The following is a 24,633-nucleotide window of genomic DNA, read 5'->3' on the forward strand; positions in this document are numbered from 1 at the left end:
AGAATCATTGGTACCATTTTGGTGGCTATTTTTTCATGTTCTTTTTTCCTTGTGCATATAGATACATATTTAAAAATCAAGATTTGGATCACACTGTACATGAACTGTTTTACTTAATATTTCATTAACATTTCCCCATATTCTTTGGGAAATATATTAGTTTCCTATGGTTGCTGTATCAGACTTCTATAAACTTGGTGGCTTAAAACAATACAAAATTATTCTCTTGCAGTTCTGGAGGTCGGTAGTCTGAAGTCAGTCTCACGGGGCTGAAGTCAAGGTGTCAGCTTCATTCTTTCTGGAAGTTCCAGGGGAGAATGTGTTTCCTTCCCTTTTCCAGCATCCAGAGGCACCTGCATTCTTTGGCTCCTGACCTCCTCCTATATCGCTTCAGCCTCATGTTTCCATCATAAGTTCCCTGCCTCCCTCTTATAAAGACTCTTGTAATTACATTGGACCCACCTGGATCATCCAGGACCGTAGACATCCTTAGTTTAGTTACACCTGCAAAGTCCCTTTGGCCATATAAAGTAACATTTATAGGTTCTGGGGATGAGAATGTGGACATCTTTTGGGGACCATTATTCAGCCTTCCAAAGGACCATAGTTTGAAATTGCTGCATTGCATTCCATAGTATGGGTAAACGAATTATTTAGCTAGTCCTCTATTGCATTTAGGTGGTCTGTAATTTTTCCCAGTTAAAATCCTTGGACATAAATTATTGTATGCTTTCAGGTTTATACTTCTGTGGATTTTAGGAAAGCAGGGTAACCTACCTCTTAAGAGTGTGGCCTCTGGAGCCAGACCACCCAAGTTCCCAGCCCAGCTTCCCCACTTACTGGCGGGATGACTCCAGGCAAGGTGCTGAGCCACCCTGGGCCTCAGTTTTCTCGTCTGAAAATGGGGGGATGGGTAGGAACAGGTTGTCGTGGGATTAAGTGAGTTAATACATGCACACTACTAGGATAATGCCTGCCCCATGATAAATGCTCAGTAAATGTTAGTTTTTGTTATTACTGAAGTTATTAGACTAAAAGTTTTTTACGTCCATATATAGGCAAATTACTCTAAAAGGTCATAAGAGTATTTTACATTCACTAGCAGCCTATGAGAGTACTCATTTTATTGGGTTGAATTCTTAAACATGATTTTATTTTATACTCAATTTTTGTCTCAATTTTTGTCAAAATGTTACTTGATTTTTATAATGTAGATTATAGAGGCACTGAGGTTAATTTTAGCAGCTGTTTACTATCTCAATTCCTTAACTCCTTAGAATGAGAAATACTGTTAATCTCTGACTGGCTCAGTCCCTCTCTTGGTGTGTTCAGATATCATTCTGTGTGACAGGTGTTGGGCGTAAACCTATTTGACAAGGTCTGTGGTCTGCTTGTGCACACATGGGTCTGTGCAGACTGAGTCTCACAGAAGAGGCTTAAAGTTGCCCCCACCCCTCCACCACATTTTCTTTTTAAAAATTATTTTATTTATTTATTTATTTTTGGCTGCGTTGGGTCTTCGTGGCTGCCCACGGGCTTTCTCTAGTTGCGACGAGCGGGGGCTGCTCTTCGTTGCGGTGCGCGGGCTTCTCATTGCGGTGGCTTCTCTTGTTGTGGAGCACGGGCTCTAGGCGCACGGGATTCAGTAGTTGTGTCACATGGGCTCAGTAGTTGTGGCTCGCGGGCTCTAGAGCGTAGGCTTAATAGTTGTGGTGCACGGGCTTAGTTGCTCCGCAGCATGTGGGATCTTCCCGGACCAGGGCTCGAACCCGTGTCCCCTGCGTTGGCAGGCGGATCGTTAACCACTGCGCCACCAGGGAAGTTCTCCACTACATTTTCAAATTCATACTCCCGCCCTCCTGAGGGCAGCCCTAGCAACTGAGACTAAATGTAGGACCTTTTTTTTTGCATATTTTGGAAACCATTCAACCTGCCAGAAAGGGTCCAAGAACAATACAAGCCCTTTTTTCCCGCTGAACAATTTGAAAGTAAGTTGAAGACCTGATGTCCATTATCCCTGGATACTTTAGTGGGCATTTCCTGCAAGCAAGGACCTTTTTATGCAGTCACAGCACAGCCTTCAAAATCCAGAAGTTAGTCTTGATACACCACTGCTAGCTAATCACAGGTTGGCCCCATTCAGGTTTTGCCAGTTGTTCATTCCACTAATGTCCTTACAGTAAAGGGATCCAGTTCAGAGTCTTGAGTTGCAGTTAGTGGTCATTTCTCTTAAGTCGCCTTCAATCTCAGCCATTCCTTGACTTTCATTACCTCAGTACTTATGGAAATTCTATGTGAGTTGTTTTGAGAAATGTCCCTCGATTTGGGTCCTGATGTTTCCTTAGGATCTGATTCAGGTTGTGCGTCTTTGTCAGGAGCCCCTCAGGTGATGCCAGGCTCTTCCGGTGCGTCTGCCTGGCGGACCTGGCTCCATCTGTCCCATCGCTGGTTAACTTGATGAAGCGTCTCCATTGTAGGGTTACCCTATTTCCTTTCATAAATCAGGATTTTGCTGGGAGGCATTCTGAGACCATGTAAATAACTTATTCCTCTTCACAGTTTATTTTATGTATATATGCTACAGTGGTCTCATGTTTTCCTGTTGTGTTCAGTGGGTCAGGATCTGTTACTTTCATTATTTACTTTGATGCTAAGATTGTCCCATGCTGGCCTCTGTGTCCCTTTGACACGTCCCCATCATTCTTTGAGCTTTTCCTTACTTTCTGGCACAAGAAGATGTTCCAGACTCATCTCTGTTTACCCTGCCCAGCCTGGAACTAGCTCTCTCTCCAAGGAGCCTGGTTTCTTTTAGTGGAGAATAGTTATTTAGAAAACCAGTTCTGGGTTCCCTCCTGTTGGGATATCACTGCCCCTGTGTCCTTTCAGCAGACAGAGCTAGGAAATACATGTATGTGTGTTTGTGTGAATGTATTTTTCTACATCTGTCTGTATATTGGAAACCTTGAGTTCACACCAGTACTTCCAGTTTTATTCTGATCCTGCATGGTTCATTCCAGTTTTTCTCCTTTCATATCTGAGACTTCCTTCTCTGTCAGTGAGAAATCTGCCTCCCATTATCCACAAAATATTTCTTTGATCAAGTCACTGTCCCCAAGGGCTTCCCTGGTGGCGCAGTGGTTGAGAATCCGCCTGCCGATGCAGGGGACGCGGGTTCGTGCCCCGGTCCGGGAAGATCCCACGTGCCGCGGAGCGGCTGGGCCCGTGAGCCATGGCCGCTGAGCCTGCGCGTACTTCAATAAAATCTTTTAAAAATAAAAAATAGGGCTTCCGTGGTGGCGCGGTGGTTGAGAGTCTGCCTGCCGATGCAGGGGACGCGGGTTCGTGCCCCGGTCTGGGAGGATCCCACGTGCCGCGGAGCGGCTGGGCCCGTGAGCCGTGGCCGCTGAGCCTGCGCGTCCGGAGCCTGCGCTCCGCAACGGGAGAGGCCACAACGGTGAGAGGCCCGCGTACCGAAAAAAAAAAAAAAAAAAAAAAAAATCAGTGTCCCTTTGTCACTGCCGGTGCCTCACGCAGGCTGTGACACCCCTCGCCAGGGGCCTCTCCCCTCTCAGCCTCCATCACTCCACACCGGGCCGCTGCAGCCCTCCCACCAATGCCTCCTCCTTGTCCTCGGCTGATTATTTTTATAAAAAGTGTTTTCTCTTCCTGTTGTGTCTGTGCTCCTCTTCTCTGTGCTCACCTAACGCTTGTTGCTGCGTATGCGTTTGCCACTAGATGGTGAGCCTGTCTCGGGGACACACTCTCCAGGTCTGTACTGTGGAGCGAGAGCAGGGAGGAGCCGTGTGGACACGGTTGAGGGGTGCCCTCAGAGCCCTGTGGAGGAGTCGGGGGAGCCGAATCTTTAAAACAAACAGGCCAAGGGCGCAGAGGTCGGCAGACGGTGGCTGGCCTTCCCTCCGCAGTGCCCTCGCCATCACTCACCAGCCTCTAGATCCCCCGTGGCATTTTTCTTTTCCTCGGTGCAAATTTATGTTTTGAAGCTCTCTCTTTCTGGGATTGGGAAACGTAGAAAGCTCCATATCTGTTGTCACTCTTTAAAGAGAGTGTCTTCCTAGAACCCAGATCGTAGTTCACCTTTAAAGAACAGAAGCAGGTCAACCAGATCCAGACAGGGAGCGTCTCTTGTTGCAGTCCTTCCCGGCCTCCTCGTTGCCCCCCCTCCATGGGAAGTTTCCTCGAGAGGGTGTCTTCTTTCCAGCCCCTGTGGCTTGGAGACTTCTCTAGTGTGGCCCTTTGGTGAGAGGTTCAGTGGCCTTGCCGTGACTAAACCAGTGGCCGCTGTTCATTGTGGAAACTCTCCCCGCGTTGGGGTTGGGCCTCCCTCTTCCCCTCTGCCCGGAGCCTTGCCCCCAGCTCTCCTGCCCCCCGAGGGGACTCGGGTCCTGCCCATGCCTCCTGAGCCGGCCTTTCCTGCGGCCTCCGCCGCCCCGTTTGGGGCACACGCCCCGGGTGTTGGGCCGGAGGCCTTGGTGCTGTGCCCGCCCCGCATCTGGTCGTCAGCAGGGTCTGTCCGCTCTGCCTTCGCCTCCCCTGCCCCTCCCCGGCCCAAGCCACCCTCTTCACAGGGGCCTCCCGGGGTCCCCCGCTTCCGCCTGTGTCCACTCCACACGGAGGCTCCTTTGCTCTGCTCACGCTTCCCTGCGCGTTCAGCGCTGGGACACGGGCCTCTCGTCTCCCCCCGAGGTCTGCTTCCCTGGCCCCCGGCCTCTGCTCTTCCGACACAGCCAGGCGTGTCCTTGCTCGGCCTCCTGCCCTTGTCTCCCCAGCGCCCGCGGCACCCTTCCCCAGGGGGCTGGGCGAGCGCCCCGCTTCCATCGGGTCTTCACTCAAAAGTCCCCTTCCATCCCTGGCCAGGGAACTAGATTCCACATGCATGTTGCAACTAACAGTTCTCATGCCACAAGTAAGGAGCCTACATGCAGCAACTAAGACCCAGCACAACCAAATAAATAAATAAAAAAAAGAAAAAAAAAAAAAAGAAATCCCCTTCCAGCAGCTTCTGCAGCACTCTGTCTCAGCTTCACCCCTCCCCCCTGACTTGTCGCATCCCCCTTCTTTCTTTTTTCTGCTTTCAAATTACAGGATTTATCACCAGCTAAATGCCACGTCTTCTCCTCATCGTGCGTGTTACCTGTCTCCCCCTGAGAGGGCCGCTCCACGAGGCAGAGGTTGCTGTTGTCTTGTGCTCCCTGCTCTGCGGGGCCGGCCGGAGCAGTGCCTGGCTCTGGGCTCCCGGCGGGGGGAAATGGGTCGGACGAGGGAACCGAGCCGCTCGGCCCCCCCGCCCCCCGCCGCGGGGTTCTAGTTCTGCACGGCGATCCGCTGGCTCTGAGCACCTGTGTTTCCGCTTGTCGCTGGCCCTGCTGCTCAGCCCCGTGCCTGCCTCAGCGCCCCCGCCCTGTCACCCTCTGCAGCCTGGCGCCGATGACTGGCTGCTCCTACGAGCACCCTGCGTTTCCTGGCCGGGATGTAGCTCTGCTCAGGATGCCCCGCTTCTCCTTCCGTATTTCCACACTTCCAGCCCTGCCGGGGTAGAGTTGGCCAGAGCCAGCTGCCAGCCACCTCTCCAGAAGGCTCCTCCTTCCGTCCCACGTTCCCGGCGCGGGCCCTGTGCCTCTCCTTTGCTGTCCTCCTTTCCTGCGCTTGGCTTGGCCGTTGGCGTTTGTGCTTGGCCTCCTTGCAGGCTCCCACCTGGAGGGCTGCGTCCCTCACCTGCTAACAACATGTGTTTCCTCTGTAACCCCTGGCAATGTCTGAAACTTGGTTAGCACTTTATAAATTTGTACGATGTAGTGAGTAAATTAAGGTAGACTGTCTTAATGATCGTGCAGTGTCCTGTTTTCCAAAGACCTAAAAAGTTTCCTGTTTCTATTTGGAAGAGAACTGATTACTTCAGGCATTTTAAAATTTCAGAATCCCTAACCTTTTCTTTCCGTTTCTCTTTCTTTTAAAGTCAGGCTCCTGCCTCAGCTGTAAGAGAACATCAGCCATCTCTCCCCCACAGGCTGATTGTAAGTTCACTGTCTTTACCTGTGTGTGAGTTATTTTGGAACAGGTTTAATTGAAGTTTATCTAACCCAACTTGTTAGGTCTAATATTTGCTCACTAGTATGGCTCACTCATATTTGTGTTATATCCAGTCCAAATGTGTCATAGATTCTTTAGCATTCTGTTTTTATTTTATTTAATTGAGACCTGTTTAAATCTTTTCACTGTAAGTTCATTTCCTATTAACATAAGAGCTCTTATCACCAGTGATTAGCTTTCTCTTCTTTGACCCGTAATACTGTAATTAAGTCAGCTGTATACTTCAGATAGTTGTGTTCTGTGATACTGTTGCAGGTATCAAGTATGAACAAAAACTTGAGCCTCACTCCCAAGCGGCTTGCTATAAAATAGGTTGGAGTGACTGTTGGTGTCCCCTGTTGCTTTTCTTCCATCTTTCTGTTCTGGTCTTTGTTTTGAATTTCTTTGTTTATATGACTGGCATTCTCATTGTTCTTCATGTTGCTATGGAAATAACTTTTAATATTTCATTTCTATCTGATTAACTCTGTTCCATCAACCTTGGTCTCCAGTTGCAGAGATAAGGCCTGCTTTTCAGGTTCGTTTGTTATTATAACAATGAATGTTCTAATTATTGGACTTGAAAGATTGTTTAGATACTCTTAACCCCTTACTTTTCTTTTCCTTTAATAAATTTATTTATTTTATTTGTTTATTTTTGGCTACGTTGGCTCTTTGTTGCTGCCCGCGGGCTTTCTCTAGTTGCGGTGAGCGGGGCTACTCTTCGTTGCGGTGCGTGGGCTTCTCAGTGCGGTGGCTTCTCTTGTTGTGGAGCACGGGCTCTAGGCACGTGGGCCGCAGTAGTTGTGGCTCACGGGCTCTAGAGCGCAGGCTCAGTAGGCGTGGTGCATGGGCTTAGTTGCTTCGCGGCATGTGGGACCTTCCCGGACCAGGGCTTGAACCCGTGTCCCCTGCAGTGGCAGGTGGATTCTTAACCACTGTGCCACCAGGGAAACCCAAATCCTTAACTTTTCTTTATCAGTGCTTTCCTGTTTATAGAAGCACACATGAATAGTTCCAGAAACCACAGACTCCTTGTTGCTCTCAGGTACCAGTTTCTGCTGGAAGAATAGGTTTAACACCCTGACATCCCTCTCTTGAAAGGGGGCTAACTCCTTGTCCTACGTGTTTTCTTTTTAGAAACAAGTAGCGATGGAAGGCCTGTCTGTCTCATTGGTCTGTCTTCCCCCTGCTGGATTATTTATGTTTCTGGTGTGAGCTGTGCAACGGATTTTCCTGGGCGTGCTGCAGCCTGTGTTGTTGTTTTATCACTGCTCTGTTCTTCATTGTGAAGAATTATGATTTTCCTGACCATTCAGATACTTTGAAAGGTATTCGTGCTCACGTGCAGTTTAATACTCAGCAGTTTTCTTTGGCAACAGCTTTTACCTCACAAACTGTCCTCTCATGTCACTCCCAGTAAAGAGGTAATTTGATTTTATAACATATTCAGCAGGTTGAAAATCTTTAAGTTGAGGCTTCAGGTAAAATACACTTAGTGACAATAAAAACTCTTCTGTGCTCTCTTCATAGAATTGGCAGAAAGTATTTCAGAATCTGAAGAGGCGTAGTTTGAGTAATTTTAGACCATTTATGTCGTCTCTTAAAGAAGGTGGTAAGTACATGACTTGCATGGAAATTAGTTTGCTCTTAGGTGTTAATTTTACAGCAGAAAGTAAGGGTGTATACCAAGCTTTTGCCTGAAAAATTGGTGAAATTTATGGGGAATTAAAGTGCTGACTGGGGAAAGGCCCTGGAGATGAACAGCTGCAGATGATAGGAAAATACGGCATCTGAAGTAGAGGCGTAGTCAAGACCACAGGCGAAGGGTCACGCGCGGCTCCTCCTCCTCCGTGGTGCTGGGGTGCTCGGGACCGGTGCGCTTAATGTTCCTGGGGTTATTTGTCATCCTTATTTTTCTCATTTATTTTATCCTATTTTATTTTTGAAGCTGTCTTAAAACATTTTTTCCCCCCGAAAGAAGTGAGGAGTAACTAAATGAAAGTGAGATAATAAGATGTTCCCTGGTTGTGTCATGCATTTATTTTGTCTTGTAGCCGACGTGTCTTTCTGACCCTCTTATCTAAGTTGCGGGGATCACTAGCCCTCCCCGGCTCTGTCGGTGCGCTGCTCATGTCTCTGTGCGCTTGCTTTGTTTTGTAGACTGGCTCACGGAGTGATCACTCATGCCCGTTGGACTTTGGTTCTGTGGTGCAGATGGAGCATAGGACTCAGGTGTCTGGGCCGGAGTGAGCGAAGCCTGAGGCCCAAGATGGAGAAGAAACGAAGAAAGAAATGAAAGCCTCTTTTCAGGCCAAACCACAGAAGGCCATGAAATTTAACTTTTATTTACCTTGGACTAGACTGTAAAATGGCTGATCAGTAATGTTTCAGCTTTTAGCTGAAACAAAAATTAACTTATAATCAAGGAAGAAAAAAGTGCGATTTGAATTTATGTGATTTTATGACCATATTCACTCATGACCATGAAGCTTGTCCACATCTGGCTGCTTCTGCTGGTGGTTTTGCTCTGTGGGAAGAAACATCTGGGTGACAGACTGGAAAAGAAATCTTTTGAAAAGGCCCCATGCCCTGGCTGCTCCCACCTGACCTTGAAGGTGGAGTTCTCCTCAGCAGTTGTGGAATATGGTAATGATATTATTTTAAATGTTAGGGACTTCCCCCCACCCCCAATGCGGTTTTTTTCAGATTTATTGTAAACATTAGCTTTTGCCAAAAACAATAAATTTCGAATGGGCTGAGTGCATAGTGTTTGGATATTAATTCTGCTGAAGTTTGTTTTTCCAGTATAATTAGCTTATAGGAAGGAAGGAAATTGACATTCTGAATTATTTCCCTAAAACTGGATTCCATGGAACAGTTGTCGTGGTAGCTGGTGAGGGTGGGGACTTTGGAGGGGCTGAAAGTTATGTGACCAGTTGTGGCTAACTAAGCAATTAGTCTTATATAACCTGCTCTACATTTTGTTACTGTTCTCAGTAAAATAACACTGAGCCTTTGCTTCTCTGAATTCCTTCTTCCTGTTTGAAAACCTTGCATGCATTTCTCTGCCATACGCTCAAATTTCTGTTAATGTTTGGTGTTTGAAAAACAGCTCAGGTATCTGATTCTAAGTGATGTGTCCTCTGATCAGTGGGGTTCATCCACATCGTTTTAACCCAGAGCTCTGGAAACCGCCATCCAGGGTGTTTAAACTAGTCTGTTTACTCCTCTTTGTACTAGGTTTTATGATACGTAAGCTTTCTTTTACCAGGGAAGTTTTAGGTTAAGTATAATCTTATGTCATAATATAGGTACGTAAATTCTCACTTTTACCTTGTGGTCATTGATTGCAGAGTATATCGTGGCCTTCAATGGGTACTTTACAGCCAAAGCTAGAAATTCATTTATTTCAAGTGCCCTGAAGAGCAGTGCAATCGACAACTGGAGAATTATACCTCGAAACAATCCATCCAGTGACTACCCTAGTGATTTTGAGGTGATTCAGATAAAAGAAAAACAGAAAGCGGGGCTGCTAACACTTGAAGATCATCCAAACATCAAACGGGTAACACCCCAACGGAAAGTCTTCCGTTCCCTCAAGTATACGGAGTGTGAGTACCGTGACCTTGGGCTGGTCTGTATCCGTTTCTGCTGTGCTGGGCATAGAGGGAGCATGTGCGTATTCACACGTGGCAGAATTTGAAAAGCAGTACAGTGAATATTCCTGTCCCTCCATCTAGTTTCGTCAGTCGTGAACATCTTCCTGGCAGGAATTTAAAAAACCAAAAAGAGACTTCACGCTTCTGATAGAAACAAATAATGAAAGTTTGCAGTAGAGGGGGATGGTGATCTTTGTCGTGTGGGAAGTGATTTTCACCAGGTTCCTCTCAAAAGCGTTCAGGCTTTGAGGCCCTGACGCCCCTTCACACTCTGAAATGAAGACGGTGTCTTTGAGTCTCCTTTTTATTTGCATTTTGCTTCTTTCAGCGCATGTTTTTATTTTTGAAGGCATCTTGCAAAACACCTCTTCTTGGGTTTCATTTTGCTTTTCTCAGACCCTCCCGACCGCGCACCATCGCGCCTCCGCTGGGCTGGTTTAAGCTGGGAGCTGGGCAGGTGCAAGGATGGAAGGAATTTGCTGGGTCCCTTTCAGCTCTAGGGCTTACTCTCCTAGTCCTTACAACTCGGGCCTGTCGAGATAAGTTTATGCTCAGATAACAAGTTGCATATTATTGCATAATATTTTCCAAAGCAAATGTATTACCAAAGGAAAGGGTTTTTTCCCCCCATTTGACATAAACTGGGGCAACAAATTGCTAGTGCCATTACCATTTATTGTCATTTCTTTCATTAGATGGAAAAAGAAAATTTTGCTTTTCTTTTTTTGTCTGTCATATACTAGGCCTGAGAGCCTCTGAGGTTTCAAAAACACCCAGGAGACGAGCCTGACTAATTTGCATCCTGTGACAGCCAGTTCGAGCGTCAGCTGTGGAATTCAGGTGTCTGACTTTGCAGAGCTCTCTCTGCTAGTCCACGTTTCGTGGTGCTTTTTCTCTTTGAAAAGCAGTAACCTCAGAGCAATCCAGGAAGACAGAAGCAAACCAAAACTTGTACAGTTAGCCACATATATAAATTGTGCCTTTTTTTTTTTTTTTTTTTTTTTGCGGTACGCGGGCCCCTCACTGCTGTGGCCTCTCCGGTTGCGGAGCACTGGCTCCGGACGCGCAGGCTCAGCGGCCACGGCTCACGGGCCCAGCCGCTCCGCGGCATTTGGGATCTTCCCGGACCGGGGCACGAACCCGCGTCCCCTGCATCGGCAGGCGGACCCTCAACCACTGCGCCACCAGGGAAGCCCCAATTGTGCCTTTTTTATTTTTTAATCTTATCTTAGAGAGCTGCAGAATATTTTAGGAAACAGAAGGGCTGGTTTTAGCACAGGAAGCGTAGGGGCTCATGGCTGGGGCTCCCTTCTGTATCCTCTCGACGATGGTTGTCAGATGCTGTGCTCGACAGCCCGTAAGGAAATAGTATGTGTCTCCTTGTCAGCCGTGACCTTCTGTGGTAATAAGCAAGTCTTCTTTAAGCTTCAGCGCTTCTCGTCCAGAACATGGAGATAATACCGCCTACTCCAGAGTTCTTACAAAGGTAAAAGGAAGCAGTGCGTGTGAAGAGAGCTTCGCAGATTTCTTAGGCTGTTGCGAGCAGACATTAAATGTTCATTTTTGGGGAATTTCCTGGCGGTCCAGTGGTTAGGACTCCGTACTTTCACTGCTGGGGCCCGGGTTCAATCCCTGGTCGGGGAACTAAGATCCCGAATACCACGTGGCACTGCCAAAAAAAAAAAAAAAAGTTCATTTTTTCTGTGGCTCTGTTGTTCGAAGGCTTTGCTTTATTTTGGGTTGGAATCTGTCACACTCTGGATCCCATCCCTGGTCTCTCCATGAGCCATAAGACAGAGCTAACCTGCGTTCCACAAGACAGCACTGCAGGGTATTTCAAGGCTATCCTGGTGTCCCCCTTAACAGTTCCTTCTCTCCAGGAGAATAAAAATATCCAGTTCCTCCAGGGGTTACTAATACGACCTGGCGTCAAGTCCCCTCACCACTTTAATTGCTTTTCTTTGAATACTTCCTGTTTTCTCTTAATGAGTGAAGCCAGAGTTGAATGCAGTCCTTAGGTTGCAGTCCAGTCTGCTGAAAGGAGAGCACAGCAGACCCGTCCTTTGTTCGAATATTGTCCTTCAATTAGTGCCCAGGCTGTTGACCGAAGGAACATAATCTACATGGGAGGTTCAGTATAGAATAATTGCAGTTGCACTGTGCAAATAATTGCTTAATGGAATTGACGTGACTGTATATTTTTCCCCGTCCCTGTACTTTCATGGGTGTAGCCTGGTGAGACCAGAAGGAAAGCTTAAGTAATTGGCTTTAGAAACACAACCTCGGTGGTATTACAGATTTGCCCTGTAGAAACAGATTTGAAATATGGTTTTTTCTTCATTATAGCATGGTTTTTGAAAGGTAAAGGGACAACCCTTGTGGTATTTCTTCCACTAAAAAAAAAAAAAAAAAAAGAAGTATTTACAGATAGTAAAATCCATGCTTTTTAGTGCACAGTTTGGCGAGTCGTGGTAAAACTGTGCAGTCAGGTGCCCACCAGCAAAATCAAGACACAAGACAGTGCCATCACCCCCAGCAAGCCCCCGAGCCCTCTGTTTTGCTTTTTTTTTTTTTTTTTTTTCTTTTTTGCGGTACGCGGGCCTCTCACTGTTGTGGCCTCTCCTCCTGTTGCGGAGCACAGGCTCCGGACGCGCAGGCTCAGCGGCCATGGCTCACGGGCCCAGCCGCTCCGCGGCACGTGGGATCCTCCCGGACCGGGGCACGAACCCATGTCCCCTGCATCGGCAGGCGGACTCTCAACCACTGCGCCACCAGGGAAGCCCTGTTTTGCTTTTTGAAGGGTGACATTCTAGCAGATACGCACGCTGAGGCCGTTGAGCAGGTCACAGTAGGAAAAGGTCAGAGTGAGGTGTCCTGGGATCACACGGCTTTCTCCTGTCCAGGGATCACACTGTAAACGGTGAAGCTTCACCATCGCTTAGTGGATATTTTCTTAAACTCCGCCCTCCCCACCCAACACACACACGCTTCTTCTGGTTCAGGGGGAATGAGTGGCTGATGAAAAACCAGGCATGTCTTCAGTTTTAGTATCACGTTGACTTTATTTCTTCAGAAATGATTATCTTGTCAGTCTTTCCCTGCCTTACATTGGTTAGAAAATTCCAGGCAAAGAACTATTGGGGAATAACGTGATGGCGAAATAATACCCTCTGACTATAACCGCGTGGAGAAGCTCCTTCTAGCGGAGGGGAGAGCATATCTCCATCCTGCAGAAGGGATTTCAGAAGGGAGTCATTGCCCTGGGGGAGTGACTGTTTCCCTGACAGGTACGTGTCCCTGCGTTTCTGATCTTTCTCTCCCGTGGCTGCAGCTGACCCCGCCGCGCCCTGCAACGAGACCCGCTGGAGCCAGAAGTGGCAGTCGTCCCGCGCCCTGCGCAGGGCCAGCCTCTCCCTGGGCTCGGGTTTCTGGCACGCCACCGGGAGACACTCGAGTAGACGGCTGCTCCGGGCCATCCCGCGCCAGGTCGCCCAGACGCTGCAGGCCGACGTGCTGTGGCAGATGGGCTACACAGGTGGGCCTGTCAGCCCGGGGCGGCCTCCCCTCCAGGGCCTCACGGGTCTGTCCTTCTGCGGGTTGAGCTGGACGCAGTCAGCTGCCCGTCGTCTCTGGCTCCTGTTGTGGGGGCATGTGTTTCTGTGGCTTTTCTAATTGTTTAGTCCTGTTCACTTTTTGTGTCTTATTTTCCTGTACTGTTTCTGAGGTTACAAGGAGTAGATAGTGGAGTGTTTCTTTCCTGTTGACACCCGTGAACAGACACAGCACTGCCCCTGCCAGAGCTGACTGGCAGTCCAGCAGAGTTCTGTAATGTCCCAGGGAATGAGATCAAATCCAGAGATAGTTACCTTGATTTGGGCCGTCTCCTGAAATTGAGCATATCCCTCCTGTGTGGTGCCCTGTGTGCAGCATGGCTAAGTGATTGACTGTCCAGGTTGTTACCTTTTGTTTCAGAACAGGAAACAATAGTAACCACGTATCCTGGGAAGTAAAACTCACAACCCATCAGATTTTTTTTCTTGCTGATACATCATGGCAGAAAATTCCTGTTTTAACTAATGTGGTGGTTTGGACCCTAAATATCAGCCCATGTCTCTGGCGCCTCATACATCGCAGTTTGTCTCAGTGTCTTTCCATTTCTCCTTGGCTTAGAGACCCTTACCTTAGAGAACCAAAGACCTTCCCTTACCGCGCCTCAGACTTAACACCCGGGGGGCTGACATTTTATTAAATTATTGTCTCTTCTTGGTTTATCTTTTTAGGGGGAAAACTTCACAAAACAGAAATTCTCTAATCATCAGAGAAGCATTTTTCATTCCCCCAAACCAGCTGGTTTCCAGTATTGTGTCTGCATTTTTAAAAAGTAAACAATACACTTTGTTGGTTATCTCAGTGTAATTGATTATTTAACGTAGTATGGATACATAAATACAACCCTCACACCGAAAAGACATTACCTTTGTTACTTCTGTTAGCCTTTCAGTGAGTATCTTGTATTATTTTCTGCGTGTTTTCTAGAATTCCTTGATCTAACAGCGTGAGTCATGTTTCCCATCGGAACAGATGGCTTCTGGCCAGTGTCTGAAGTAGACTTGTTATCATAGGAAAGTGTGTAATACAGTGGTTGTCCTTAAAGTGTGGTTTTCCCTGCGTGTGGTGGACAGCCCCTCTCTGCAGAGTCGCTGTCGTTAGTGAGCAGCCCTGAGTCCTTGTCGGGAGTAGAAAGGGCCCCCGCCCTCCCGTAAGTGAGTGCTTTGTGGTGCCCTCCGCCCCGCGGGCCTCTCTACGGAGATGAGGAGATGGAGACTTGGAGAAAATTGCCCAGAGCGGAAAATCAGTCATTGGTGGAGGATCGGGAGAGGTCGTCCCCCCCTCCCCGAGAGCTGGTGACGTTGAGGGGCGTCCAGAGGGACTTTCTGTGTGTCCTCAGGTCTTATTTAGTGGCAGGTGATGGCATTCCCCTGCTGTCCCCTCCTCTCCTTAGCACCTGGCCTACTGTGTGCCCTCTGGGCAGGCTTTGGCCCTGGATCACCTGTCATTCTCTCTGGGTCCCAAAGAGGGATGTATTTCATAAACGATGATTTCTCAAACACGATTGTGCTTTCTTTTTGGCATAAGGTGCTAACGTAAGGGTTGCCGTTTTTGACACCGGGCTGAGTGAGAAGCATCCCCACTTCAAAAACGTGAAGGAGAGAACCAACTGGACCAACGAGCGAACCCTGGACGACGGTGGGTGGCTGATGTCCTGAGAACCTGAGGGGGTGTTTTCTGGTCACAGGCGGGCTTTGCATCACTCCCATCCTCCGTTTTATCAGCTGAGAGGGTATTTTTCTGTGTAAGTGCTTAAACAGTCCGTGTACAACAGTTACCAGTTACTCAGACAGACCCCAGTTGTTTTGTGCCTTTCGGCCGAAGCTTTTCAGAGTAGGTCGGGAGGTGAGTGAGGAGAGAGGGACACCTGGTGGAAGGGACCCTCCTTTTGGGGAGAGCAGGAGCGGCTGGGCCCAGAGGTGGGGCTGGCGAGGCCTGGGCCCTGAGTGGAGGCACTGGAGAGGTGCTGGGGAGTCTGTGTCTCGGGCTCGGAGAACGAGCTCGTTTGAAATGCTGCATCTTGGCGCACGTTGTATCAGCTGTGTTTCGTGCCTTTTTCCTTTCGGACAACAGGGCTGGGCCACGGCACGTTCGTGGCAGGTGTGATAGCCAGCATGAGGGAGTGCCAGGGATTTGCTCCGGATGCAGAACTTCATATTTTCAGGGTCTTTACCAACAACCAGGTAGGTGTTTTGAGGACCCCTGAAACGTAAAGGGTTGGTATTAAAATGTGAAAAGTCAAAACTCTGGAAAACGTGCTGGTTTAAAAGCAGCACACGTCTGCGATGCCGAGCTGCGGCTGGCGTCCCCCGTGTGCCGTGCTGTCCCTCCCGTCCCTCGCGGGCCGGCTTCGCCCTGCTCCCACGGCCCCCTCCGTCGGCCGCACTGGAACCCCAAAGACCCTGCTCCAGGGGCTTCCTTGACCTCCCGTTTCTCCTGTCCCGCTGGCCGGCCGGCCCAGGGTTCCTGTCCACCATGTCTCGGGCACGCTTCTTGTGCTTGAGAGAACGACCCCATGTTTGTGTGTTTGCTGCCCCTGCTGGACTGACCGCCTTGAGGGTAGCCTCTGTGCCCAGCACCCAGTGTCGTGTTGGGTAACATGGATTTAGAAGCTTGTTCCCTCACTCTGCATTTGGAAACGTTACTGAAAAAAGGGAGGGTCCTAGTATTTATTAATTGTTAAAATTTAATTTTTGCATAGGTAATACATAGTTCAAAAACATCAAAAGGCAGCACAGCGATACTTCTCCCAACCCTGTCCCCGTCCGACGGGTTCTCGCCTTACTTCCCCATGTTCCCTATGTGGTAGTTTCTTTTTTTCTCATACCCACTCCTCCTAGAATTTATTTTGCCCATTCAAGCAAATATAAGTATATTGTTTTATTTTTAAAAGCCTTTAAAAAACATAATTCTTAATCATTATGTTGATTCTTTTTCCACTGTAAGGTGTTTTTTTTTTAACATTTTGTATTTATTCACATATTTTCAATTTCCAGTGCTCTTTATTTCTACCTGTAGATCTAAGTTTCCATATCATGTAATTTCCTTTCAGCCTGAAGAGATGCTTTTAGTATTGCTTGTAATGCAGTCTAGTAGCTATGATTTCTCCCAGCTTTAGTCATCTGAAAATATCTTTATTTCACCTTTATTCTCAAAAAACTATTTTCACTGAATATAGAATTCTGGATTGAAAGTCTTTTCATTCCCTCCAGCGCTTATTTTATTGTTTTCTGTCATTATTGTTTTCTACTCTAAGTTTAATTTTGTATCTTATAAAGCACGTGAATGGCGATACACAAAGTAATTTAACTTTTGTAAGGAAACTATGAGAGAAATAATAACTATCAGAAGTAATTCTGTGAAATAACTTTCATTGATACCATTTATTCTTCAGTCTATTTAGGAATAATTAGACAAATACATTAAACTATTTAGAAACACTTAACTGAATAGACGTGTCTTAGGACAAGTCTTTTTATAAGAGGGGCAGCTAGAAGTTTGAGGTCTTCCCTGGGCAGGCAGGCTGTAAGGTCAGGAAGGTGCTGGACGTGAGACCGGGCGGGACAGGACCCTGGGAACCTTGCCTCTCCCCAGAGTCCAGCCCCAAGGATTGGAAGCTCTGGGTGTAGTAGTTTACATCGCAGAGCATTTGTTGTTCTTGGGATCTGTTTCTGAAGTTTAAGTGAATACTTCATGCTGCTGAGAATCTAGCATTTGGAGACTTCCACGGAAACGCCTAAAGGACTGTTTTAAAAATGGGCCAGGTCTCCTACACGTCCTGGTTCCTGGACGCCTTCAACTACGCCATCCTGAAGAAGATCGACGTGCTGAACCTGAGCATCGGGGGCCCCGACTTCATGGACCACCCGTTCGTGGACAAGGTTGGTCCTGCCACTGTGTGGAGGACGAGGCGTTTGGTGACGACTCCTGCTCTGCCTCGCGCCCCGCTTTGCTTCGTGTCTAGTGTGCTGGTGGCTAGTCACCCACGTGGTGACCACTCTGTGAGGACGTGAGCCATGGTGACTTGTGCGGGAGGCAGCACAGGGTGCTGTTTTGCTTCCTCTCACCTGAGCACACGGCCTGTCTTCTCTGGGCGTGCCTGGAAAGCCGGGGTCTGCTCTGTGCGCGTGGATCTGTGTCCTGGAGTCTGTCGTCTCTGGACGTTTCTGACTGCCAGCCATACCACGTCTGTACTGGCCTGGTGTTGGGCTTTCACGGGGATCCCTTCTCTTTTTAGTTCTGTTTTTGGAAGTTGTGGTTATTTTTGAACAATCATATATTGATTGTTAAAAAATGGTGTACTTTCATAAATAAATGCTTGTTAATTTTGTAGGTGTGGGAATTAACAGCTAACAACGTCATCATGGTTTCCGCTATTGGCAATGATGGGCCTCTTTATGGGTAAGTACGCCTGATAGGAATAACCTTAGAGGTATTTTTTTCCTTGAAGTAACTGGAAACCTGTTGTCTGTCTGTCTCTTTATCTTGCTATACCTGTGATACCTGTCTGAAGCTTTGTGTTGTGGACATTTTTAGCACATACGAAGAAGACTGTGTAGAGAATCTCGTGTGCCCACTCACTCCAGCAGTTGCCAACTCAAGGCCGATTTTGTTCCTGTTTAATTTTTTGTTGTTTTAACTTTGCTGGAAATAGCAATTTGGAGGCCTAAAGTTTTTATTCTACTCTTTTTACCCCCAAAATCAATCAGGAAAGTAAATCTGTTAGAAATAAATGGATTCTTCAGTATTTATTGAGACCCACTGTGCACAAGTCACGGGGTAAAGAGGTAAATAAGTTGAGGTGCCTCTGCCTTTTTAGGAAAAATAAGGTACACATACAATGCGACTAAAATGAGGAGAAAGTGCAGGGTGGCATAACAGACACAGTGTTTCGGGGACTGAGGAGAAGGATCAGCTAGGGAGGGACCAGAGAACAGTGTCACAGAAATGTCCCTTTGTGCCGGGTCATGGCGTATTAAAGTGGCTTGAAATGCCGGACATCAGTCACTGAACCACAAGCAGTAGTAAGCTTTGGTCTGGTTGGTGATCCCAATTTTCTTTCTGCTTACAGCTCCAGTTTTTATTCTGTAGGTAATGTATATAAATAACCTCTTGTGCTGAAACACTTCTGCGGTGGGATGTCTGTCACCCCACTTTACCAGGCTCCCGGGACGTGTGTGGTTCAGTGCCGTGGCAGAGGGCTTAAAGTAACTGCAGAGGAAGGAGAGAACATACAGAGGCTGCCTCGGCGTGCCCCGATCCAGAAGGAGAGCCACCTGGCATGGCTGTTTGCTCGTGCCTTCAGGAGCACACGCCCTGTCTTCAGGGACATCCTGGCCACCGTGCTGCTGGGGCACTGACCGAGCTCATCCCGGGTGGGGATTAGGCTGGACTCTGTGAAATTAATGATTCTTTAGGTCAAAACGCATGCACGTTCGCAGTCATGGTTCCAGCCTAAGAGCTGTTCTGCCAGCGAGCCCATCTCCCTGTCGGGCTCCGAGGTTAGGGATCTGGCTGGGTCCTCAGTCGTGTATGTTGTGACTCAGGCGTAAGCGGCGTAAACACGTCCAGCTATAGTTCTGCCACGAAGGCACCAGCCAGTTACTTAGTAGTCTCACCCAGTTTCCATGTCTTCTCTTTCTAACGCTTCTCCGTTTGTCCCTCCCCCCCCACTTCTGACGTCCCCGCTCCAGGCCGGCCCTCGGCAGCCCCGCAACCCCAGGCTGTCCGTCAGTCCCCAGCCCAGCTCTCCCTGCACGCGGGACGTGGGGCGGCGGGGAGGGCGCGGAGATGGAGCCAGGCACGTTTGACCTGCCCTTGGGCTGTGGGGCCTTTGCTTCTCCGAGCCCCGGCCCCCTCGCCTGGCTCTGGAGGGCACGAGACCCGCCCGGGTTGGTGGCTGTGAGGGTGAAATGAGACAGCCGAGGGAAAGCACCACGAACACTGAGCCTCTGTGAGTGGTAGCTGTTCCTTTCTCTTCCTTTTCTCTGTGTTTCTGTTGTTAAAACATAGTCTAGCAGTTTCTTCAACTAAGGATCTGCAGTGGATCATTATTGCCTGATCAGATCTAGCGTTTTCTCCTTGGTTTTCAAGGTCTTCGGTAGTCGAGCCTGGAGTTGGCAAACATTTTCTGTACGGGATCAGGTAGTAACCAGTTGAGTCTTCGTGGGCCACGTGGTATGGCGCACCTACTCGCCGGCCCTTGTAGTGTGAAGGCAGCATGGACGTGTAGACGGATGGGCGCGGCTGTGTCCCGGTAACACCTTATTTGTGAAAACGGGGCCTGGTTCTGCAGCCGTGGCCTCACTTCCCACTCCCCTGTGCACGGCTTCCTCAGAGCAGGCCCCTCCTCGGCTCGCCCTGGGGAAACCGTGTTTCTCTCGGTCTCCATCACCCGGTCCTGCCGCCGACCCCCCCCCCCCACAAGCTTGCCTTTCTTCCCGTTCACACCGGCTCTTCCACACGCCATCCCGACTGCTTTGCACACACGGTCACTCTTCTGAAATCCTGTGCCTTCTGTGGGCAGAGTCACACGTGACGGCTTCTCATCAAAGAGCTGCTCGTGCTTAGTGTGTCAGGGGCGTCTTGGGAGGGGAAGCCCGGTGTCAGACTCGGGTCTGCCCGCAGAGCCTCACGGCTTCCGGCGTCCGCCAGCCTCTGGGTAGGCTGGGGGTGGCACGCGGTCACCGTGGCACAGCCTGAGCGGGTGTGGCTTGCTGCTGGGCCTCGGGTAGGGCTGGTCCGGTGACAGTAATGCACTTGAAGAGCCCGGTTATTTATCGGAGGCGTGGCACTGCCCGACACGTCCCCACAGGTACCCCTTCTGGGAGCTCTCCGGGGTCCGGCACCCTTGATGCTTAGATTTCATGGTGCCAAGGAGTCTGCAGCTGCACTTCCCCCTTTTCAGCACCGACAAAGATTTTCTGATGCTTTCCCCTGATTTTAAGGGTGTAAAGTATAGGGTTTGGCAGGTAGAGGCAGGGTGGGAAGGTGGTGTTTTTTGGTGTCAACTTCAGTGGGAAATTCTGCCAGTGACTTCTGTTCTAATCGCTCCTCTTTGATGTCATAGAAATTTGTAAACTTTTACTGTCAGCCAATTAACAAATCACTCTTGGTGCTTCTGAACACCAGCTGGTAGCATGTTGGTGGTGGGTAAGCTGAGGCGGTGACGCTAGGGTCGACTCCGTGTAGTTTAAAACAGTAGTGTCTTGCTGATAACCGCTTCAGCGGCTCGGAATCAGTTGTGGTTCAGGAGTTCATTTTGTGGTGGTGGAGTGGAAATAGATAAAGCTTGGAAGTGCAGTTCCATAACTGGTTGTTTTATACTTTCAGTTAGTTCATCTTGACTTACATCTTGACTCCGTAGTTTAAACGTTTGTGTCATTGCGGATCTAGCGCCCTTACAAGTGCTGGGGAGAACTGCATGTTTTTCACTCGCATCCGTGTCTTCCCGCTGAGGACCCCGGGGTTACGGAGAGATGAGTGGTCCCCACGGTTCCCCTGAGGAAGGGGGACGCCTGCCCGAGACGGTGGGGGGGTGGGGGAGAACTTTCACTTTCTGACGGTGGCAGGTGCACGTGTGTGGCTGCAGTTCCTTCCCAGAGGAGCCGGGGACCGAGCTGGGGGGGCTGCGCTCGCAGCAGTTGGGAGGTGGTGTACGGACGTGTACGCGGGTGATGGTGCTGGTAGTGGCCAGTCTTGTGCAGCTCGGAGGAAGGGGGCTCCTGCACGCCTGGCAGTGGTGAGGGGAGAAGAGAGTCTTGGGCCGGAGGGCGATAAGTTGACAGGGAGGAGAGAGGGGGCGGAGGAGAGGGCGTCCCAGGTGTGAGGAGACCACCGAGCCGGCAGAGGTGGCAGTGCCGGGCCAGCCCCTCACAGCCGCACGTGCCTCGCCACGGGAGAGCCTGCCGCGGGCTCCGACCGTTCTGGGGCTGCTTGCCCTTGTTGGAGTCTTTCATTTAGAGTGGTTCCTCTCCCCCGCCTTTTGTGTCTTTTTCTTGCCTCGATGCAGCACTCTGAATAACCCTGCCGACCAGATGGATGTGATCGGAGTGGGCGGCATCGACTTTGAGGACAACATCGCCCGCTTCTCGTCGCGGGGAATGACCACCTGGGTAGGCGCTGCTCCTTTAGTCCGGCGTGCCCGCGGGAGCCGCGTGCGAGGGCCTCGGGGCTGTCTGTGAACACGGAGAGAAAAGCAGCCTGGCGGCAGCCCGCCCCGAGGACGCGCTCTGGCGCCTGCCGTGTCTGCCGTGTCCCCGTGGCCCAGCGGGCAGGTGCCGGTTCTCACCGTGTTTCCCGGGTCCACTTCTTTTTAACTTGTTTCTGAGTAACTCGTCATTTAGGTCGGTTGGGTTCATGTGCACTGGTCCTAACTGGCAGGAGGAGGACCAGCAGTCCTCCGTGCTGGGTGGGGTGATTTGGCCTTGGGAAGCAGGAGAAGCCAGGGAGCACGGCTTCGTATCAGCTCCGCTAATGTGGGAATGAGTGCGTTTAGCTGGACGAAATTGAAATGACTCTAGCAAGGTAATTAGTTCAGCCGCGTGAGCTTTAATTACGCGGCCGCCTCCTCCTCCCGTGTGAGCGGAGCTGGGGTCTCTGGTGCTCCCTCGGGCGGCACCGGGGGAGCCTGACCTGCCCTCGGCGTCCCCCTGCCGCTCCCGCCCCCCTGCCCTGTCCCTGGCCTTTATCGAGGCCTCTGTTTTGACGGCATTTTGAGAAACGTTCCTGACTAATCTGGAGCCGCAGGCGAAGACGTCTTTGCTCACCGTCCCAGCGTGAGGGTCCAGAGTCCATTTATGCTTGATTTGCCGGGAAGGATCCTTTCGCTTCACGTTGGTGTGCTTCTTTCTTCCAGACTATAACTCCTATTGTGATTCTCATTTTGCCCCAGTTTCTGGGGAGCTTAAGAGAGTTCTCAGTTAAACTCTTATCCCAGGTTACTTGTATGGTTATATACTCACTGTTCTAAGTCATTCTTTCCCCTCTGGTGACAGATGGAAATATCCAGTCATATAACGTACTTTTTTCCTTGTAAAGGAAAATGTTTCTTTTTTTCCCTAATTTTTAATTTTAATTTTCTGATTTTTCTAGCATATTTCTAATTTTAAAATTATCTAGAAATAAGTCAGTTTCCAGTTTTCAGCCTTGCATGTTAGCAAAATTTAAAATATTCACTTTTAAAATGCTTTATGGAATTACCGTCATACTGGTCATTACAAAACGCACCAAAAATAATTTTATTTTGTATACTGTCATTTAAGCTTCTTCTGAATTGCAGTGAATTTCAGATGAAAACCAGCATCGTACTGAGGTTACAGTGCGTTTAGCTGACCCACGTTTCTGTTCTGGTTTTATTCACTCATAACTGCACGTGGCCGTGTGCCGGTGTGTGTGCCGTGGTAGAGACCACGCTGCTTTTGTTTACAGGAGCTGCCAGGAGGCTATGGCCGCATGAAGCCTGACATTGTCACCTACGGCGCTGGAGTGAGGGGCTCCGGCGTGAAAGGCGGGTGCCGGGCGCTCTCGGGGACCAGTGTGGCTTCTCCAGTGGTGGCGGGCGCTGTCACCTTGCTGGTGAGGTGAGTGTGGCTCGGCTGGGAGGAGGTGGCGTCAGGGGACCAGGAGCTGAGTCTCGCTTGTCACCAGCGTGGCTGGATGTAGAGCACATCCCGGGGCCTCACCCCGTCTCTACAGAAGAGGCAGGAGTCCGTTCTTTCTTAGATGGTTCTTGTGGGCGTTAGATGAGCCCGTCAAGCCTCCTGCTGTCAGAGGAGCGGGGAGGGGAGGCCTTTGTGTCTTCCGTGCCCAGCCCAGCGGCTTCTCTATGTACAGATGTTTTCAGTGGGGAGGAAGCTTTTGCTTTCCTCGTCTCCCTGCAGCAGATAAAACGCCTCTGTGGTGGGTCAGAAGTGCTTTTATGGTGTGAGAAGGAGCTCGTAACAGATGCCGAGCGGCAGAGGAGCGCTGCTTCGTTTCCAGCCTTAGAGCCCGGTGAGGAGCCAGAGCCTGAGCCTGCTCTTGCGCTGTCGGCGGCACGGGGGTTGTCAGTCTGTGGCTGAGCTGTGAGCAATTCTTTTTTTCTGCCGGTGAGACTTGATGCCGCTTTCCCCCGCTCACTTCTCCTTAAGTCAGATTTCCCATCTAGGCCTATTAGAAAAGGTCCACCTACACTCCGCGACCACCCGTCATCCTAGAAAAATATTTAGTGACTTAGTGGAGTCAGCTTTTCCTTACTGTTTACTGGGTTTTCTCCCCTGCATTTAGGGGCTTAAAGTTTACTTGTATTTATAATACGTAGATACACAAAAATGCATGTCTTAATGCTGGTGTTCTAAAGCAAGTGAGACCGTCTGGGCGCCGTTGCCCGAGTCCAGCTGCGTTCCGCTCGTGAACCCTCTACCGGGCCTGACCCACCAGGGTGACGCGTCACACACAGGCCTCCAAACAAAACAAGCACGTGGACGCAGCGGGCCTCACTCTGAGGCCAGGCCTCTTGGCCACGCTGCATCGAGTCCCCACAGGACCCACCTCGATCCTTCCCTTCTCCCGGCCGGGCTGCGTCCACGTGTCCGGAGCCTGTAACTCCTACCTGTTCTTGTCTCCTGCAACCTCTGAGGTCGACTGTTAAGTTAGTGAGAAGATGTGATTTCCCGATCGATTTAGTAAAAACAGGCGCTAGCCCGAGGGTCCATGTTCTCACAAGCCACGCGGAAGGCTGATGAGTGGTCAGTCCCTAGGCAGATGCAGAAATGAGCACGTTCGTTCGCATCTTGCATGAGTTTTACCGAAGAAGCTCCTGTTAGATACAGATCAAGATCGGAGGTCACATGACTGCGCACGTACAGGGTAGGGATAGTCTGGTTTTCATTCTGTTGCTGAGAGAAAATGAGCGAATATGGTATTTGCCCCCAGCACAGTCCAGAGACGGGAGCTGGTGAATCCGGCCAGCATGAAGCAGGCCCTGATTGCAGCAGCCCGGAGGCTGCCCGGCGTGAATATGTTTGAACAAGGCCACGGCAAGCTGGACCTCCTCAGAGCCTACCAGATCCTCAGCAGCTACAAGCCACAGGCCAGGTCGGTGTGCTTTCCTTTTGAACAGGCCTCCTTCCTCTGCACCGGGCTCCTCGGCACCGAGCATTAGTCCCCACATGGAACCAGCCCCAGTCACACGACGCTCGGGAGAGCTTTGCAGCGCTGCTTCTGCTGGGGCGCTGCCGACAGGATTGCTCCCCACTTCCTCATGTTCTGCTGTTTTGTAACGTCAGGGGTTTGA

General features: G+C 49.7%; 1 protein-coding gene across 1 annotated transcript; it reads left to right on the forward strand.

The window, feature by feature from the left end:
- The first annotated feature begins 8,267 nt into the window (after positions 1 to 8,267).
- Positions 8,268 to 24,524, forward strand: LOC102993106 (membrane-bound transcription factor site-1 protease). Its single transcript, XM_028485585.2, has 10 exons — positions 8,268 to 8,736; positions 9,444 to 9,701; positions 13,081 to 13,284; positions 14,886 to 14,996; positions 15,432 to 15,541; positions 17,123 to 17,239; positions 17,692 to 17,759; positions 21,370 to 21,472; positions 22,788 to 22,939; positions 24,273 to 24,524. The coding sequence occupies exons 1-10, from the start codon at positions 8,568 to 8,570 to the stop codon at positions 24,499 to 24,501; spliced, it is 1,521 nt and encodes a 506-aa protein (XP_028341386.1). The 5' UTR covers positions 8,268 to 8,567; the 3' UTR covers positions 24,502 to 24,524.
- Positions 24,525 to 24,633: the final 109 nt, after the last annotated feature.

The sequence above is a fragment of the Physeter macrocephalus genome, unplaced genomic scaffold, assembly GCF_002837175.3.
Source record: "Physeter macrocephalus isolate SW-GA unplaced genomic scaffold, ASM283717v5 random_466, whole genome shotgun sequence".
NCBI lineage: Eukaryota > Metazoa > Chordata > Mammalia > Artiodactyla > Physeteridae > Physeter > Physeter macrocephalus.